This window comes from Geotrypetes seraphini, chromosome 2 (assembly GCF_902459505.1).
Source record: "Geotrypetes seraphini chromosome 2, aGeoSer1.1, whole genome shotgun sequence".
Taxonomy (NCBI): Eukaryota; Metazoa; Chordata; class Amphibia; order Gymnophiona; family Dermophiidae; genus Geotrypetes; species Geotrypetes seraphini.
In genome coordinates, this window is record NC_047085.1 from 310,022,818 (window position 1) to 310,043,300 (window position 20,483).

Sequence of the window (20,483 nt, forward strand, 5' to 3'; positions counted from 1 at the left end):
CTTACACAGCATCAGGAGACCCTTCTACATCCCAACCTCCAGTCTCTGCACCTGACGGCTTGGTATCTCTCGGGCTGACTTCTCATGATACGCTTTTGTCTCAGCCTGTTCGTTCCATTCTAGATGCCTCCAGGAAGCCAGCCACTCTGCAATGTTACCATCAGAAGTGGACGAGATTTTCTTCCTGGTGTCTTCTTCATCATCTTGATCCAACTTCCCTGGCAGTGGAGACGTTGTTGGATTATTTGCTTTCTTTGTCTGACTCTGGCCTTAAGTCTTCTTCCATCAGAGTCCACCTCAGTGCCATTGCTGCTTTTCATGAGCCGATCCATGGAAAACTTCTATCAGCTCATCCCCTGGTGTCCAGGTTCATGCGGGGTCTTTTCAATGTGAAACCACCTCTTAAAGCCCCTCCTGTTATCTGGGATCTCAATGTGGTTCTTTCCGCCTTGATGAAGCCTCCATTTGAACCTTTGGCTACCGCTTCTTTCAAGTTTCTCACTTGGAAGGTACTTTTCCTTATTGCTCTTACCTCTGCCAGGAGGGTCAGTGAGCTTCATGCACTGGTTGCAGATCCACCTTTTACGGTCTTTCACCATGACAAGGTGGTTCTGCGTACGCATCCAAAGTTTCTCCCTAAGGTTGTCTCTGAATTCCATCTCAACCAATCCATTGTTTTGCCTGTTTTCTTTCCAAAACCTCATTCTCATTCTGGGGAACAAGCTCTGCATACTTTGGATTGTAAGAGGGCTCTAGCTTACTATCTAGAGCGTACGAAACCCCACAGATCAGTTCCCCAACTCTTTCTGTCCTTTGATCCGAATAAATTGGGACGTCCTGTTTCTAAACGTACGTTGTCTAATTGGCTGGCAGCGTGCATTTCATTTTGTTATGCTCAGACCGGACTGACACTGGAAGGTTCTGTCACGGCCCATAAAGTCAGAGCTATGGCAGCATCTGTAGCTTTCCTCCGTTCCACTCCTATTGAGGAAATCTGCAAGGCTGCTACTTGGTCCTCAGTTCATACTTTTACATCTCATTATTGTCTGGATGCTTTCTCCAGACGGGATGGACACTTCGGCCAATCTGTTTTGCAAAATTTGTTTTCATAATGGCCAACCTTCCCTCCATCCCTCTTTTTGTTAGCTTGGAGGTCACCCATCAGTCAAGAATAGCTGCCTGCTTGTCCTGGGATAAAGCACAGTTACTTACCGTAACAGGTGTTATCCAGGGACAGCAGGCAGATATTCTTGCGTCCCTCCCACCTCCCCGGGTTGGCTTCTTAGCTGGCTTATCTTAACTGGGGACCGCGCGCCTCTGTCGGGCGGGAAGGCACTCGCGCGTGCGCGGTGCGGCATGCCAGAACTTTCCAAGTTCTTAGAGTGCAATCACTCTAAAATTGTCCGTACCGGGGCTCCGTCGGTGCCGTCACCCATCAGTCAAGAATATCTGCCTGCTGTCCCTGGATAACACCTGTTACGGTAAGTAACTGTGCTTTAGGCCCTTGAGGGGTGTTTTTGACCACTGTAGCAAAAAGAAGAGTGATCAGGGGGATATCTGGTGTTAAGATTATGGTCAGTTGGGCCCGTTGTGTGCTCAAGGGTGTCACCTCACACCCAAACCTCAACCCAACCTGAGTAGTGCTTGATACAGAGGGTCCTTCTGCCTTGATTTCTCCTCCTGATATTGGAGGGAAGACCTTGAGGACCTGATTGGGAAATTGGGCAGCTACAAAAATAAAAGAAAGCATAAACACATCTGGTTTATTATCTCAATTTTGGAAACAGGGAAGTAGTAGGGCTCCAGTGCTGTCTGTCCTTAGGGGGCCTAGTCAGTGAAGGCCAGAGGAGAGAAGTGCATAAGGTAGGAGAAGGCAGAAAGGATCTTCAGCTGGTCCCACTGTGATAGCTGAAGTCAAGGAACTGCCAGAGTGGCAGACCATACAGAGAAGCCATGACATTGCCATGTTTGCAACCCCCGGGGCTTTGAGTCAGCAGGTATCTGTAAATTTTGTTGGCTTCAGTCAGGCGGTAGTGCCAGGACTGAGCTTGGCTAAGGCTGACAGATCAAGCCTGAAGACTTGAGCACCTCAGGCAGTAACAATGCAGGAGAAGGCAGCAGTCCTGTGTTTGGCCAGAACTGCTGCAATTTTTATCACAATGTGTGATGCTGGTGAAATCCATGGCAAGGATGAAGGCTTCTTACATGGGTAGAGGAGTCCCTCTCAGAATTCATTTTGGCCATGTATTAGACCTTTTGTTTAAGGCAGATTGGGCAAAGTTGGGCAGTACCAGGACAGCTCTGGAGAGGTAGTCAACGAAAAGCAGCACAGCCAAAAACATTTGTAGAAATCAAGTTCAGTTTAATTGTATAGACATCAGATAAAACTCATCACATAAAATCCAAAACCCACATTAAGGGCTGCATCAGGAGTTAATAAAACTAGAAAACAATAACAAAACAGAACATTATCATGATAAAACAGATATGTTAAAACAAATCATATAATCATCAATATAGAAGCTAATTGTCTTATAAAGGACATAGGGACTAAAAGAATAACCTATGGGTAAAAAATGCACATTAATACAGATGATTGCAATGCTAACAAATGTAAGAATCCATATTATAGGGAGCAAACATGAAACCAGCTATTGAAAAAATGCAAGGGCAAACCAGCCATGGAAAAATGAGAGGGTACATACCTAAATAAAAAAACAGCACATTAAATAATTACAGAGTTAGACTATCCGTAGAAAAATGAAATGCCAACAGGTGAAAGCTGGAAAGAAATGAATCTAAAACAGCAGTAAAACCTTTAAAATAAGAAACAAAATAACACCATTAGATAATACCACTCAAAAATGTGTTTCTGTGAGAACTAACAGCATAAGTCCCTGCTAACAGTTGTATCAAATGCCATAAGGAAGAGTCTCTCAGGCTTCCCAAGGTGGATGTGTCAGTGGCAATGGTGATCAAGAAGACCATCATTCCCATTGATACATTTATTTGATATATCGCAATTAATTAACAAAACAAGTTAAACCAAAGCGGTTTACAATTAAAACGAAAACGATAAAAAAAGAATAGATAAAAACTGCTAAAAGAAACTGACATAACAAGATACTGAGTGGGAAGACACAAATGGCACACAACAGGAGCTGAAAAAACAAGGGAACAGGATGAAACAAGAGGAGGATAGGAGGAATGTACTACAAGGGGAAGTCAAAATGGAGCAAGACGAAGGGAAGGAACAAAAGGAGGATAATAAGAACGTACCACAAGGGGAAGACAAAAGGGACAAAAATCAGGAGTCGGCAGGTCAGGAAGGGGACAGAAAGAAGAATGAAACGCAAGGGAAAATAACAAGGTAGAAAAAATACTAGGACTTGAACTGCATGTACACTAATGCAAGGAGCCTAAAGAACAAAATGTAGGAATTAGAAGTCATGGCCAAAAATGAGAACCTAGACATCATAGCAATCACAGAAACATGGTGGAACAAGGAAAACAAATGGGACATAGTACTGCCAGTGTACAAGCTCTACCGAAGAGACAGGACATATCAGAAAGGAGGAGGAATAACACTATACATAAAGGACACCATTCACTCGACCAGAGTAGATGCAGCAGCGACAAACGACCAACCGGAATCACTATGGGTTAAAATACCGGGAAGAAATGGAGCCAAGATAAAGATGGGACTGTACTACTGCCTACCTGGGCAAATTGAAGCAAAGGATACAGAACTGGGAGTCGAGTTGAGGCAGGAATGTAAAAACGCAAACACCATAGTTATGGGAGATTTCAACTATCCTGGGATAGACAGGCGTCTTGGAATTTCAAAATGTACAAAGGAAACGGAGTTCCTGGAGGCTGTAAGGGACTGCTTCATGGAACAGCTTGTCAAGGAACCAATGAGAAGGACTGCTATTCTGGATCTAATCCTCAACAGGCTGAAAGGACCTGCAAAGGAAGTGGAAGTAGTGGGACCATTAGGAAACATTGATCACAACATGATCCAATTCAAAGTGGAAGTAGGAATGCCAAAGGGGAAGAGAACTATTGCAACAATGTTTAACTTCAAGAAAGGGAACTATGATGCCATGAGACTAATGGTGAGAAGGAAACTCAGAAGCAGCTCCAGGAAAGCACAGACTGTGGAGCAAGCCTGATCCTTATTCAAGGCTTAAATGAGGCGCAAAACCTGTATATACCCAGATTTAGAAAAGGGTGCAAAAAGAATCGAACAAAAGACTCGACGTGGATAACCAATGAAGTTAAGATAACGATAGGAGACAAGAAAAAATCATTCCGGAAGTGGAAAAAGGATAAAACCGAGGACAATTGGAAAGAGCACAGGAAGCATCAAAAAGAATGTCATCACGTGGTCAGAAAAGCAAAAAAATAATATGAAGAGAGACTTGCCAGGGAAGCACGAAATTTTAAACCATTCTTCCGATATGTGAAAGGAAAGCAGCTGGCGAGGGAGGAGGTGGGACCTCTAGATGGGGGAGACAGGAAGGGAGTGGTGAAGGAGGAAGAAGAGGTGGCAGACAGACTAAACACGTTCTTCTCGTCAGTCTTTACAAGAGAGGACACATCCAACGTGCTGGAACCAGAAAAATCTTCAAGGAGGATCAAGAGGAAAAATTATCATACATGGAGGTAAGCCGCGAAGACGTATTCAAACAGATAGATAGATTAAAAACTGACAAATCTCCGGGCCCAGACGGAATCCACCCGAGAATACTGAAAGAGCTCAGAAACGAAACAGCGGAGTTACTGCAGCAGATTTGTAACCTATCCTTGAAAACAGGAGTAATCCCGGAGGACTGGAGAATAGCAAATGTTACACCTATCTTCAAAAAAGGATCGAGAGGCGACCCGGGGAACTACAGACCAGTGAGCTTGACCTCAGTTCTAAGGAAGATGGTCAAAGCATTGATCAAGGACAGTATCAACTAGCATATAGAAAAAAAATAAACTGATGAGAACAATCCAGTATGGTTTCTGTAAAGGAAGATCATGTCAAATGAACCTACTGCACTTCTTTGAGGGGATAAGCGAACAATTGGACAAAGGTGACCCCATAGACATCGTATATCTGGACCTCCAAAAAGCCTTCTACAAGGTACCCCATGAGCGCCTACTAAGGAAACTGGAGCCATGGGGTGGAAGGGGACGTGCAGAGATGGATCAAAAATTGGCTGGTGGACAGGAAACAGAGGATAAGAGTAAAGGGGCACTACTCTGACTGGAAAGGGATCACGAGTGGCCAGTGCTGGGACCACTGCTGTTCAACATATTCATTAATGACCTGGAATCAGAAACGAAGTGCGAGGTTATAAAATTTGCGGACGACACAAAGCTCTCTAGTAGGGTTAGAACTGTTGAGGAATGTAAAGAACTACAAAGGGACCTGAACAAATAAATGGCAAATAAATGGCAGACAAGCTTCAATGTAGAGAAATGTAAAGTCTTGCACATAGGGAAAGGGAACCCGATGTATAATGATACGATGGGAGGGATGATACTGGGGGAAGGCAACCTAGAAAAGGACTTGGGGATTTTGGTGGATAAAACAATGAAGCCGGCGGCACAATGCGCAGTGGCCTCAAGAAGGCGAAAAGAAAGTTGGGCATTATCAAAAAAGGTATTACTACCAGAACGAAGGAAGTTATCCTGCCATTGTATCGGGCGATGGTGCGCCCGCATCTGGAGTACAGCGTCCAGTACTGGTCACCGTACCTTAAGAAGGATATGGCGATGCTCGAGAGGGTACAGAAAAGAGCAACAAGGATGATTAAAGGCATGGAAAACCTTTTATATAGAGAATGACACGGGGAAAAAATCTGTCCCCGTCCACGGCCCACCATCCTCTGCACCGCCCCGTCACCGCCGTTCCCTTCACCGCCCCGTCACTGTCACCGCCATCCCTTTCACCGCCCTGTCACCGTCCCCGCTGCATCCATATAAGCCTTAGTACTGTAATATTTAGCTTATTCCTTTCTTGTAAATCAAAGTTCCTGCTCCTGAACTAGAGAAACAGATGTTCAGCTGGCAGGGCTTTGTTTATAAATTTTTATCAACACAACTAATATACTACTTTATCCTAAAGCAAAAAATAAATAAATAGAATTTTTTTTCTACCTTTGTTTTCTGGTTTCTGCTTTCCACATCTTCTCATTCAATTCCTTCAATCCACTGTGTGTCTTCTCTCTGCGTCTTCCATTTGCTGTTACTGTGCCTCTCCCTTCACCTCCCCCCCAATTGGTCTAGCACCCATCTTCTTCCCTCCGCTCCCCCATAGTCTGGCATCTGTCTTCTTCCCATTCTGTCTTCCACATTTCCCTTCAGGGTCTGTTCCTCTCCACCCTCCTTCAATGTCTGTCCTATTCCTTTCCACCACCACCCTTCCCTCCCTCCTTTACCATCTGTTCCTTTCTACCACCCTTCAGCTCCTCTCGCGTGGCCTATCTATCTACCTTCCTCCCTCTTATTTTCATGGCACGTTACAATGTAATTTGTGCAAGCCACTGGAGCCTGCGAGCTCGGTCCCTGTCCCATCCCCACAAACCATCTCGCTTCTGTGCTCCTATTTTCCCCATTTCTAATATCTCCCCTATGTATCTGCCATTGCCCCCCCCCCCCCCGTGTCCATATACCATCCCCATGGCATGTCCCCTTTATGTCTCTGTCCCTATGCCCCATGCACATAATTTCCCCTCTTTCTGTTACCTTCCTGTGTCCATATTTCCCCTATCTTCCTCTTCCATACCAGTGTTTCTCTTCTTTTCAACCCCATCTAGCTTTTTTCCCTCTTTCTTCCCCCCCCCCCTGCTTCTAGCATCTGGCTCACCTGCCTGTCCTTCCCTTTCTTTCCTGCTGTGGGTTTTTCTTTCCGTCTTCATCTCCTTGGCCCAGAATCCTTTTCCCTTTCACTCCCTCCTTCCAGTTTGAGCCGGGAACACGGGCGATCGCATGGTCCCCGCAGCCCCCACCCGCCTGCCTAATCGATCCTAGTGTTTAGCCAGCTCCACGGGGCGGTGAATGGCCTTGTCCCCGTCCCTGCAGCGACTGCTAGTTTTCGTTCCCCGTTTTGGCGGGTTACCCGCGGCTAAACGCGGTGGCCGCGGGTAAACCGCCACCGTGTCATTCTCTACTTTTATATGCTGAAAGGCTAGAGAAGCTAGAGCTCTTTTCCCTGGAAAAGCGGAGACTTAGAGGGGACATGATAGAGACTTATAAGATCATGAAAGGCATAGAGAAGGTGGAGAGAGACAGATTCTTCAGACTAGCGGGGAAAACAAAAACAAGAGGGCATTCAGAAAAATTGAAAGACAGATTCAGAACAAATGCTAGGAAGTTCTTCACTCAGAGGGTGGTGGACACCTGGAATGGGCTTCCAGAGGAGGTGGTAGGACAGAGTACGATATTGGGTTTCAAGAGGGGTTTGAATAATTTCCTGAAGGAGAAGGGGATTGAAGGTTACTATATAGAATATTAAATGATTAGGGAATAAAAGGTTTAGGTAAAGGATCACTTACAAGTCATGGACCTGGGGGGTCACCGTGGGAGCGGACTGCTGGGCACAATGGACCCCTGGTCTGACCCGGCAGAGGCAATGCTTATGTTCTTATGCCATAACTAGGGAAAACATGCAGGACACAATGTGGTAAACTAGGGAGGAAAAGATTTTACAATGTCATGTTGAGAACTGCCCCCCCCAAAAAAAAAAAAAAAAAAAAAAAAGGAAAACAACAAAAGGTGGAAGATAAAAAAAAGATAAAATAACCTAGTTGTTAAAAAAAAAAAAAGCAAGAGATTTACAAAGTAGAGGCATCAAATGCTTTTATAAAATAGTAGACCTTTAACTGTGACTTAAAATTCTTAATAAATGTTCCCAGCCTTAAATATAGTAGTAGGGACTTCCAGAGGGTGGGAGCCATGGATGGAGGTTCTGTGCTGAAGGATCCCGAGGATCATTATATGGAAGCCTTGCTTAAGCAAGTCTTTAATGTCTCGGGTTTGTCATTCCAGTGGCAGTGTATGGAGGTCAAGTAGCAAGAGTGTGTTTTTGGTGGGCTGAGCAGGTGTTGAATAACCCAGGTGGGTCCAGTAAGGGAATCTTCCAGGAGGTAGTAAAATTGACATAGGTTCAGCCTTTGTGGAAGATACCATGTATGATTTTATTAGGGTCTCAGCCAAGGAGATCACATTGGTGATAGCAGCATGATGATATCTTTGTTTGAGGGGCTAGTCAATGGATGTAGTTTTCTTTTTTTTAAGTTTATAAATTTTGTTGAACCTTATAAAACAAAATACAAAGAAGACAATGTTGCACCTTAAAATAACAAATAATCATAAAAGTACAATCAACATAACACCATGGGTTCCATTTACGATGTACTGTCACTCTTCAATACGTGGCTAAACAATGCCTCCTAGAAAGAGTCTATGACCCTAACAAAATAATTCCTAAAGCATCCCCCTTCCACTACCCAAACCCCCCCTCCAGTCCACCTCCTCCTCCCCCCAATAAATTATAACAATCTCAAAATAGCAGTGTGGGTAGTGAAAGCCCCAGTGATAGATGAAAATCCTAAAGTATCACAGGTTGAAATTTCTCACTTCAAGCAAGAAAGGGAGCCCAAATTTTCCAGAAATAAGGGAGCCTGTTTCTACGAAGAGCAGTTAATTTTGACATCAAAGTTATATATATGGTTAACTTTCTCAAGGACACCATCCAAAAGGGGAAGTTCTCGCTTTTCCCAGGCGGCTGCCACTACATGAGCAATCCATTTGCGATGGCAGGTCAGTAATTCTGGAGGGGCAACATTTGGCAAGCAACATTCAATCGATTTGTCTACTGAGAAGCTCAATACCTCAGAGACAAAATCCATAACCTGTTCCCAAAACGCTATAACTTTGGGGTAAGGCCACCATATATGGCAAAAGGAACCTTGGGACCCAGAGGCTCTCCAACATTGTTCGGAGCCTGTTCCAAAGATAGCTTTTAAGCGCACCGGAGTATAATACCACTGGTATAGCATCGTATAGCTGTTCTCAACTATATTGCTGGTGACTGAGACTCATAAGAGAAATCCCAGTTGCCTCTCCCACACCTTAGTCTCATATGTTATGCCAGTGGCATTTTCTCAAGCAATCTGATACAGCCTGGGCACTGGGATGGAGAAGAGTATAGCATTGCAAAGGTGGGTAATAGCATCCCTCCCCTCCCCTCTGAAGGACAGCCTGTTCCAAGAGAGATGGGGGCTGTTGCAAATCTGGAAGTGCTCTCTTTTTTTAAAAAAATCCACCAATTGCCAATAATGAAAGAGATCTCACCCCACCAGTCCATACTCCTCCAAATAAGAGAAGGAGACCAATTCTCCCTCAGAGAAAAGCTGCCCCAAAGTTAGTAATCCCCTTCCCGCCCAGCTTCGAAATGTAATGTAAGTCCCCAGGAGCAAAATGAGAAGCATATGGTATGGCCATCCGAGAAAAATATAATTGTTCACCCAGTAACAGTTTAACCCAGAGATTGAGAATGTGTTGCAGGATAGGGTTCTCAATAGTCGCTAAGTCTCTTATAATGAAGCAGGGCAGCCAAGGAATAACCCACAGAGGGGCCCTGCCCAAAATAACTTGTTCCATGCACACCCAGCCCTTTGGAATCTCCCATTTACAGGCCGCTAGACAGTGTAGTTGGGCTGCCTGATAAGAAAGAAAATGTGGCACCCCCATTCCATCCTGATTCTTCCACTGATAAAGCATTTTACACTGCTTTATTATTTCAAATATATTGAAAGAGCTTTCTTTCCAAACACTTAAAAAAGGAAGCAGACAAAGGTATCGACAGGGCTGAGAATAAGCAAAGCAATTTGGGAAGTACCATCATTTTAATAGCATGGACCTGACCCAACCAGGAGATAGTTAAATGTTTCCAATGCTCCAATTCTTCATTTATTTGCTTTATGATAACGCTGGGATAGTTCGCTGTATAGAGGCCAGCAAGGTTCCTAGTAAGGTTAACTCCCAAATAACTTAACAAACTAGAAGCCCACCAGTAAGAAAAGGAAGCTTGTATATTCCCCCTCTCTACATCTGTAAGGGAGAGCTCCAAAAGCTCCGATTTAGTGACATTGACTTTAAATCCTGACACAGTGCTTAAAGGTCAAGGAGCCTAGCTACTGCCAGTAGGGATTCGCATGGAGCTGAAAAAGTAAAGAGGATATCATCTGCAAACAAAAAACCTTTTTGTTCCACTGTGCCACAGGTCAGACCCCCGAATAGCCGGAGTCTGATACACCAATTGGGCCAAAGGCTCCATTGCCAATGTAAACAGAACCAAGGATAAAGTACAACCTTGTCTCGTCCCATGACCCAACTGGAAACTTTCTGAGTAGGAGTTATTCACCTTCAAGCAGGCCAGAGGAGCTCTATAAAGAGTACAGAGCCACATCAAAAAAGTATTAGGAAGACCCTATTTTTCCAACACTTGGAATAGATAAGGCCAGTAGACCCTATCAAAAGCCTTTTCGGCATCTATACCTAAAATTAGAGCAGAGTCCTCTTCCCGGTAGGTTTGCCAATTCAGATGGCATACCCTGCAAATGTTATCAAAGGTCTGTCAACTATGCACGAATCCTTAACTAATTGGGGCAAATAACGTTGTAATCGATTGTGCAGAATTTTGGTAGTCAACCCCCAGCAATGAAATTGGCCAATAGGAGCTACACTGTTTGGGTCTTTATCTGATTTCAATGATCCCTGCCAGTTCAAGGCTAGTAAGGAAGGCAGCCAATGGTTTGACCAAGTATTGCTTGAAAACTTTATAAAATTTTGTGGAATAGCAATCCAAACTAGGTGGCTTACCCAGCTGAATATCCTTAATTGTCAAAAGAATTTCATCATCACTGATGGATGCAGAGAGTTGATTAGTCTCTGGTGGCATTAGGCTAGGGAGCTGTACTTCATCTAAAAAGGAATGAATTACCTCCATAGGGACATCCTACTCCAGCGAATAAAGGGTTTGATAGTACTGGACAAAAGCTTGTTGAATGTGTGCCAATGTGGTGTAACGCACCCCCTGCACATCTACAGTGGTAGTGCTATAATTGTGAAGCTGACACTTTAATAGGGTATGCGTTAATAACTTCCCAGCCCTGTTCGCCATTTCGAAATATTCTTGTTTGAGAGACTGTAGCCTAACACTAATAGCAGCCAAATCTAAACTTGTAAGTCTAAGCATAATTGTTTAAGAAGAGATTCTGCCTAGTTATCAGCAGAGCCTGCCTTATGTGACAATTCCAATTGATATGATTTGAGAAAGAAGTTTGACCCGCTGCTGTTCGTGGGCTTTATAGATATGAGATTCCAAGGCTATAAGTTTCCCCCTCAAAATGGCTTTAAGTGCTTCCCAAATTGAGGATGGGAAGGTCTCCCTATTATCATTATCGTCCAGATAGTCCTGTAATTCCCGACTAATCTGTTGTACATTCTGTGGATCTAATAGAAGGTTATCATCCAGCCACCAATACTGGACACCCCCCTCCTTGGGCAACAACTGAATAGTAAAAGTAATATGAGCATGGTCAGACCAAACCTGAGCTGCAGTATCAGTTTTTTCCATCCCAAGAAGAACATCCTTTCCCAACATCCACATATCAATTCTCAAATAAGTAGAATAAGGCTCAGAATAGTATGTATAATCTTTATCAAATGGGTGGTGTAATCTCCAAACATCAATTAAGTCCCAAGCCTCCAAAAATTGAAGGAGTTGCTTCTTCTGTCCCCATATGTGACTGAACGGGAGGAATTGTCTAAGTTTGTATTGAGAGTTAAATTGAAGTTTCCTCCCACAATCAATTTCCCTTCCGCCTTATCTCGTAAGAGGACAGACAGTTGTTGGAAAAAGGCTCCCTGATCGGTGTTCGGAGTATAAATGTTTAATAGGATATACACTTGGCCACCCAGCCACACTTTCAAAAGAAGGTAGCACCCCTTCTTATCCCTGAACCACCTACCTCACCTCAGGGGACAGAAAAAGCAAAAACAATAGCCACCCCATTTGTTTTAGATTTTATCCTATTGAAATATCTACCCCACCCCCCGGGGAAGAAGATGTGTTTCTTAACTAAAGCCTATAGCCATCTTGGCTCTCTTTGCTTCCTTAAAATAAAGGCTACATTTTCTAGGAGTGTTCAAGCCCCTTACATTCAGTGAGAGACAAGTCTGACACTTAGGTGACATACCTGTAAAGAAAACAAGGCTCAAGTAGCTACCCTAGACCACACACATACTGACTGCTAGTAAACCCACCACCCATACATATCGCTTCCTTTCCCACCCCGCAGATCCCCACAGGATCTTCCCTCCACAGATCCCCCACTCTTCCCTCTAACCCCACTTACCCAACAACTCTCCCCCCCTACAGATAGAGGAAAAAGGCCCCAAACTTTCAGGGCAAAACTTCAGATAATGTTCCTCGTAGACATGTCTGGTCAGCCCCCGTCACATGCCAGATAGGAGAACCCCACAAGCCTCCATTTCAAGAAAAAGAGGGAAAAGGTCCACATAGTGCTGAACTTAGAAGTCCACTCAAGCTACTCCCTCCAAAGTATCAGATTGTTCAAACTGCTGCTATGTTTGGTGCTGCAAGCACCACTTCTGATCAACTCTGTGTCATCTCTGAACCAAAGCCCCTCGCAATGCCTGTCCCAGGGGGCCCTAGCGCTGTCTCCCCTCCTCCGCAGTCCAAAGCTGTGCTTCCAGCTTATTGTCCACCGTAAAAGAAAGTCCAAAGGGGTAGGTCCATTTATAGTAGATGTTATGCTCCTGTAAGCAACAGGTGACCTCCCTTCCAAGGAGGAACATTACGGAGAATAGGTCAGCAAAGAGCTCCACTTTAGCGCCCTCCAGGGTAATATGACCAACCTTCCGGGCCGCTTGCAATATACATTCTTTTTGTGGAAATCGCAAGAAGCAGGCTGCAGGGGACCCAATGCTCTATGAACTCTTTCAAACTCAAGCACCGGAAGATCCCCTTCTGGATCTGCAGCTTGCAAAAAGTGATGACATACCATTTGCATTAGTTCGATGTTTCTCATTCCATGAGGGATTCAGGCACACCCCGAGCCCTAAGATTGTTGCAATGGGCTTTATTTTCCCTGTCCTCAATTTTCAATAACAAGTCCTCAGTATTGAGTTCAATCTGATCACAGTGTTGTTGCAGCCCTATTATTTCTTGGTCGTCATGCATCATGACCTCTTCAAAATCATTCAAACGTTGCTCCATATCATCCAGCTTTTTATGCAAGCCCTCCATATCGACTTTAAAGTCTTGTTTCATACCAGTCAGAGAAACTTTTAAATCCAGCGATTCAGGTCCTTCTTACCAGCCAAATTGATTTTGAAATCCGAGGAGCCACAAACTGTGCTCTCTTCTGCTGTGCAATTTGGCCACACATTGCAGTTGTACCCAGCCACCATCTTGTGCACTGAAAATCTGCGGGTCTCATCGACATGAAAAGCAAAAGTTTGCAAATCCAGGCGCAGTTTCTTGCCCACTATAAAGCAAGCCCAAACAACAAGCAAAGCTATCAACTGTATTTAGGCAAATGCCGGTGGTAAAGGTTCGCTAATTTTGCCAAATTAACGTGGGCCGAGATGGAGCTCGAGTCTTACCCAACCATGCCACTCAGTGATGTCACTGGAAGTCGGATGTAGTTTTCAAAGCAAAGCTTAACAAGTTAATTTTGGGGGGCAAGTGGTTCATTGGGGAGGACCTGAATCAGCTGGTAAAAAGTTTGGGAGAGTTGAAGGTTTCTAGGCTTCTGGAGGTCATTGGCCAGATAGCGAATTAGAGAAGCCTGCCGATATTCCCCAGGGATAACTATGGATCCCAGAGAGGCAGATATTTTCAAAGAAATTAATCCTTTTGAGGAGACCATAAGTTATTGACACAGTTAAGGCCTCCTCCTCAGTTGTGGCCCAGGAGGGACAGTGAAGGTTTGAGGGCCAGTCTTCTGATTCCAATCAGATGTAGGTTAAAGATTTTCTTTTACGAATGCTAAGTCCAGATTAAGTAGGTCCTAGAGGTTATTTGTGATGTCTACCCTCTGGAGTTTGCTCAAACTTTGTTAAACACCTTTTTGAAGTAATCAAGTCGATTCCACCTAAAGGCGGCAATAATCAGTGAGACACTGCAGAGGCTGATACAGCTCTGCGCAGTAGTTCCCATGTTGTCAAATGTGGTACAGGAAAGTACTTAATTTACTTCCTAGTCCCCAAGAAGGAAGATACATTCTAGCCTATTCTGGATCTTAAGAGAGAAGCAAGTCCTTAAAAGTGCCCAGGTTCCATATGGAAACATTGTGGTACACTATTGTGGCATTCAGGAAGGGAGAGTTTCTAATTGTGCTAGTCTTAAAGGATGCTTTGCACATCCCTATTTGGGAGACTGATCAGAGATTCCTTTATTGTGCAATTTGAGCCAACAGTACCAATAATTTTTTCTAAGATGATGGCACCCATCATGGCACCAGCATTATACAAGGAAAAATTCTAGTGCACCCTTATTTGGATGTTTGGTTGATCTGAGCGAAGTCCTTTCAAGAGAGTGTGTAAATGACAGGGCATTTGGTGCAGTTTGTAGAAGACCTGGGTTGAGTGGTCAACCCAATCAAGAGCAAGTTGGACCCATCCCAGGTTCTGGATTACCTGGGAGTTTGCTTCAATACTTTGCAGGGGAAAGTTTTCCTGACAGAGGAACACTTCAGGAAGTTGAGAGACCAAGAGCTCCCCAGCTTGGGACTATCATCAGGTGTTGGGATCCATAGCAGCCATGCTGGAAGTGGTGCCCTGAGCTGAAGCTCACATGTGACCTCTACCAAGGGCTTTGCTGTTCCAGTGGTCACTGCAGATGTTGGAGTAGGATGAGAAGCTTCCGCTTTGAGAAGAGGTGGGATGGAGCTTAATATGGTAACTGCAGGAGACAATGTTGTTGAAGGGAATCAGTCTAGAGACACCAGACTGGGTCACAGTTGTTACAGATGCCAGCTTCAAGGGTTAGGGGGATACACTGACAGGGTCATGGTGCAGGTCCTCTATTAGTTTCCAGGCAATTCCTTCATGGCAGAGCAGTGTGTCTTGTCCAACGATGCAATGGTGGTGGCCTAGGTGGGCAGGCAGGGAGGCACGAGTAGTGTGTGGTGGCAGAGGCAGCCGCACTCCTGATGCAAAGGGTGGAACAGAATGTCTTGGACTTTCCTACAGCTCACATAGCCAGATTGGACAGTGTTCAAGAAGACTTTTTCAGCAGAAATTAGTTGGACTCGGGGGAATGAAGCCTGTAGCTAGAAGCCTCTGCTGAGATAAAGCAATAGGTCCAACTAGTCATGGACCTGATAGGGTAGGCAGCCATCACCAAGGATTCTTGTTTTTTCAATTGCAACAGAAAACATAGATGTCTTGGACTGACTGTGGCTCCATAACATCCTTATATATAGGTTTCATCTTTGACCTCTAGGTCTCCAGGATCTGGTAGTGTTAGTGGTGCCCAATTGGGGACCTGGTTTGTCTGCCAAAGGGGCATCTTTCAATGTCAGAGAATCTGCTTCAATAGGGGCCCGTGGCAGTGGCAAATTCAGCTTGATTCTGATTTACTGCTTGGTCCTTAAGAGGGCAAGGTTAGGATGTGTATATTTACTTGTCAATAAAATAAAATTAATTATTACTCTTTACAGAATTTAGCCAATGGCTCCCAAACATCCATAAAATTGGGGGGGGAGGGAGTGGTAAGGGAAGGGAGTGAAATTGGAATTGATCTGAGAATTTTATGAATAGTTTCATGTAGGTTTTGATATAATTGTTTAATAGCGGGGGGGGGGGGGAATTTCTTTGTGCAGTAATAATTTGTAAATTTGTTGCGCTTATTATATAATGAACAAAAATGTGAATCATTTATTGCGCCTTTGTAGTTTGAAAATCAATAAAGAATTTATAAAAAAAAAAGAGGGCAAGGTTAGGACAGAGAGGATACATTGATGGAGTAATTTCAACAATGCTGTGATCTACATCATTGAAAATATCAAAAAACTGGACTAGTGCATAACAATTTCAATAACAATGCTTTCAATTTTTCATGAGTATGCCTCAGCCCCACCACTCCACCGCTGTGCTATCTTGTGACTGCGTGGAGATTTATGTGGCACTTCATCATCGGCTGCTCATATATTTTTGATTTTTATAGAATCGTGAAAAATCCTTCATATATACTTGAATACTTAAAAATGTTTTTCTTAATATAAAGAGTGATGTAAATACTTAGCTCTTATCAGCCAATGTCTGGGAGTCTAACCCGACATGTTTCGCGCCAAATGGCGCTGTATCAAGGGTCTCCCTAAATACAAATTTAAAAAGACAAACAGTTATCCATAAGTTTTATGTAACTGTCCCTCAAAACCTACACCTTCAATATCATTTATTACTAGAAAAAATGTGTGCTTACCGAGTACGTGCTAGTCATCCGACTCATAGTATTGCTCAGAGTAAGATGGCCGCGGCGTCTAGCCTCGGGTTATATATAGTAAAAAACTACAGTCATTCATAATCCCTGCACCTCCCCCCAGGGCCTGATTGGATGGAACACTAACCTACCAGAGACATCCACTCTATCTCAGCATTCAAGCCAGAAGGTGCTACAGTATCTAATGAAAAGATAAACCTCTGCTCATTCTCATTAAGATCATAATAAACTTAATGAGAATGAGCAGAGGTTTATCTTTTCATTAGATACTGTAGCACCTTCTGGCTTGAATGCTGAGATAGAGTGGATGTCTCTGGTAGGTTAGTGTTCCATCCAATCAGGCCCTGGGGGGAGGTGCAGGGATTATGAATGACTGTAGTTTTTTACTATATATAACCCGAGGCTAGACGCCGCGGCCATCTTACTCTGAGCAATACTATGAGTCGGATGACTAGCACGTACTCGGTAAGCACACATTTTTTCTAGTAATAAATGATATTGAAGGTGTAGGTTTTGAGGGACAGTTACATAAAACTTATGGATAACTGTTTGTCTTTTTAAATTTGTATTTAGGGAGACCCTTGATACAGCGCCATTTGGTGCGAAACATGTCGGGTTAGACTCCCAGACATTGGCTGATAAGAGCTAAGTATTTACATCACTCTTTATATTAAGAAAAACATTTTTAAGTATTCAAGTATATATGAAGGATTTTTCACGATTCTATAAAAATCAAAAATATATGAGCAGCCGATGATGAAGTGCCACATAAATCTCCACGCAGTCACAAGATAGCACAGCGGTGGAGTGGTGGGGCTGAGGCATACTCATGAAAAATTGAAAGCATTGTTATTGAAATTGTTATGCACTAGTCCAGTTTTTTGATATTTTCATTCATCTTCACATTTTGGGACTGGTACAAGCATTTACTACTTTAGCCATATTTGAGGAAGCTTTATAGTGATCTACATCATTGGCATACATTAGAGTTTGATGGATATTTGGATGTAGTGTGAGGAACCTCAGAAGGCACTTTTACAGTTCTTGATGGTAGACATTTTGGATTTTTTTGCAGGATGGTCTTGATAAGGGTTAGGATATGGCCTTTGCCTCCTTATAGGTCCAGATTGCAGAATTGGTAAGTTTTAAGTGCCTGATTTTCAGTAGGCCTTTGGCATAGACCTGGATATGGTATGATTTATGAAGTGGTTAAGGTGTTGAGGCCTCCAAGATGCTTAGTCATTCCCCCGTAGAATTTAAATGTAGTTTGGTCAGCGCTGGTGAAGTCATCTTTTTGAGCTTCAGAGGGATGCCATGTTGAAGGCAGTGGAGACAGAGCCTTTCCTCTGCATGTTTTATTCTTAGAAAATTGCATAAGTGAGGCAGGACATGCAGAGGAAAGGTACCTCTTTTAGACACACCTTACTTCGATTGTATGAAAGAAATAGTTGTGCTAGTGTGTTCTATGATGTAGTCCTCTTTAGGAATATCTAAGGAATGCGTTTAAAGAATGCATTTAAATCCAGCATATGGAGTCTCTGCTGCTGTAGATCCCTGTTCAGAGATGTTTTGTTTAATCTGGTACTCAGATGCTACCTTTGGTAGAACACATTATCAGAGAGAGAGGCAGCTTTCACTGAGTGCATGGGGTGGGAGTGGAGGAGAGAGAAGGAGAGATGGTATAACTCATGTGGCCCCTATAGTTGGGTGGCCCTGAGCATTTTGCTGGGCTCACCTAATGGTAGTTACACCCCTTATTTACATATTGGTTATTAATCCTTTTTAATTGTTTTTTTTTTTCAAATTTTTATTTATAAATTTCAGATAATACAAACAAGTGAAACCCTTGTACAGAATAGCCATATAGGAAAGCAACTAATAATCAATCATAGGGATAACGCCACATAAATTTTAGGAGAAACACACTTATACAATCATACATACAGTTGTGTATGATCTTGCAATAATGCTCAAGTCCTCTGTTAATTAATTGTGTATTTTATGTATTGTTTATATCATGACAAGCATTCTGAAATTGTGGTAACATAAAAAGAGATTGAAATTGACCTTTGTCTTTGACTAGTGTCTGTTTTCAACACCATTCTCTTTAGGTACAAGAAGCAAGACACAACAGAGATGACGATGCTGTCAAGAAAGCTGTGAATGATTATGATGAAGCCCTTGAGAAGTGAGAACAGTAATTGTGATTTGTTGGTTATTTTCTGATTTTTCAAAAGCATATCACTTCTGTATATTCTGGGTTGAAGTCTTAAGAGTCTACTCAGCAAACTAGTTTTTCACAATTCATAATGACATGCTAACATACATAGTAAATGATGGCAGAAAAAGACCATCCATTCTATACCGTCTGTCTAGTTATTTTGTCCATTCTTCTGAGAATATATCCCAGCTGCTACTAACAAAATGTAATCACTTCCAAAATTCTTCCTTATCCAGAACAGTCTTTTTGTGTGTCTTCTTCCTATCTTGGACAGAAGAACATATAGGATTTCTATGTATTTCTTCCTGTCAGTCACCTTTTCCAAGTCTAACCACAAGGCTTTGTAATAATGTAAACAGACAGCAATAATAGTATGGCAGTTGCCCAAACATCCACTCTTCCTGTCTCCAGTATAGTCTGCCAAACTGACCCAGCTATGTGAATGTTTGTGTCTCTGCTGAGACTTTTAGTTAATTACAGACCATGTAATCTGCCAAGCAAATCCAGCTGCTAGTTAATTCCACCCTGCACATGGATTCCTGTTTTGCCACTATGAGATAACATTCCATATTATTTTCTTTCCCATACATTCTATCCTACTATCTCTTGTTGCATAATGACTTAGATATGTGCTGTTAAGTCATGCTTTCTCCTCTTTTAACAATTAAGAGAATAATGTCTGAATTAATCTATGTGCCAATTGGTGCTTTATGGCCTCTTTGAAAATTGTTCTTCTACAAGCATGAGCACAACAGCCACATGTGTGAGTGATTACCTAACACAGCTGAGCCAAAAATATCTAGAAAAGGCCTGTAAGCATGTGTGAGATTTCCTACCCAGCAGCTCTCCTCAGAGCATCTATTTATTTCCAATCACCACAGTGGTCTGGGTTTTGAGTCCTGTTGTCCATTAAGATCCAACTCCTTCTTGAGATTTTGTAGACTCACAGAGTTCTTAGATGAACCCTTCTCTGGCCAGGAAGACTCCAGGGCCACCACTGTTTTTCAACAAAGCCTCCACCAATATCGGTGTGTCCTGAACTCGCCTCAGGGAACTGGCACTCTGTGGCTGAGGAGAAGGAGCTCTACAGTTGGGGCTCAGCGTGGTGTCTAGCACAGAGAGCTTTGCTGTGCTTCTGCTCCATGCTGGCATCTCCAGCGAGCATCCCTCTGATGTCATCTCAGTCTGTATTCTTTTCAAGAAATTTTTGAGCAAAGCTCGGGGCATTATGAGGTACCAGCTGCACTCCTGCCACGTCACTTCGGCATGAATAAAGTTGCCTTGAAGCCCCAAGAAAACAACAAAGTGAAGAAAAACCAAGAGGAGAACTTCCATATGTCAGGAGAGTGCAGCCATCTTGGATCCTTGCCTGACTATAACATGTTTTAATGCACAAAGTTTCTGGTACGCTGTGATAGTTTGCCGTGGATAAAAGTGTTTTCCTGCTGATTTTCATTTGTACTCAGTGTCTGGTGCTTCTCATTGCAGAATCCAACAATAGTCAGCCAGCATTGATGAATTCCAGTTGCCCTGATATCTTTTTTCCATAGTCGCAATATCCTGGTGAAACCTTTCACCATGTTTGTCACTGATAGCACCAAGATTTGCAGGGAAGAAGTCCAAGTGTGAATGTAGAAAGTGCATCTTCAGTGACATGTTGCACTTCATGGTTTTGTATGCTCTAAGAAGTTTGTCAACCAGTTGAATATAGTTTGGTGTTTTAATGCC

General features: G+C 43.2%; 1 protein-coding gene across 2 annotated transcripts in view; it reads left to right on the forward strand.

The window, feature by feature from the left end:
• LOC117353728 (tetratricopeptide repeat protein 30A) overlaps window positions 1–20,483 on the forward strand; it is a 183,397-nt gene that overhangs the window by 98,324 nt on the left and 64,590 nt on the right. For both annotated transcript variants that reach the window (XM_033929974.1, XM_033929976.1), the window contains one exon: window positions 18,646–18,722. In XM_033929974.1, coding sequence (XP_033785865.1) covers window positions 18,646–18,722 — 77 coding nt within the window. The remainder of the gene's footprint in view (window positions 1–18,645; window positions 18,723–20,483) is intronic.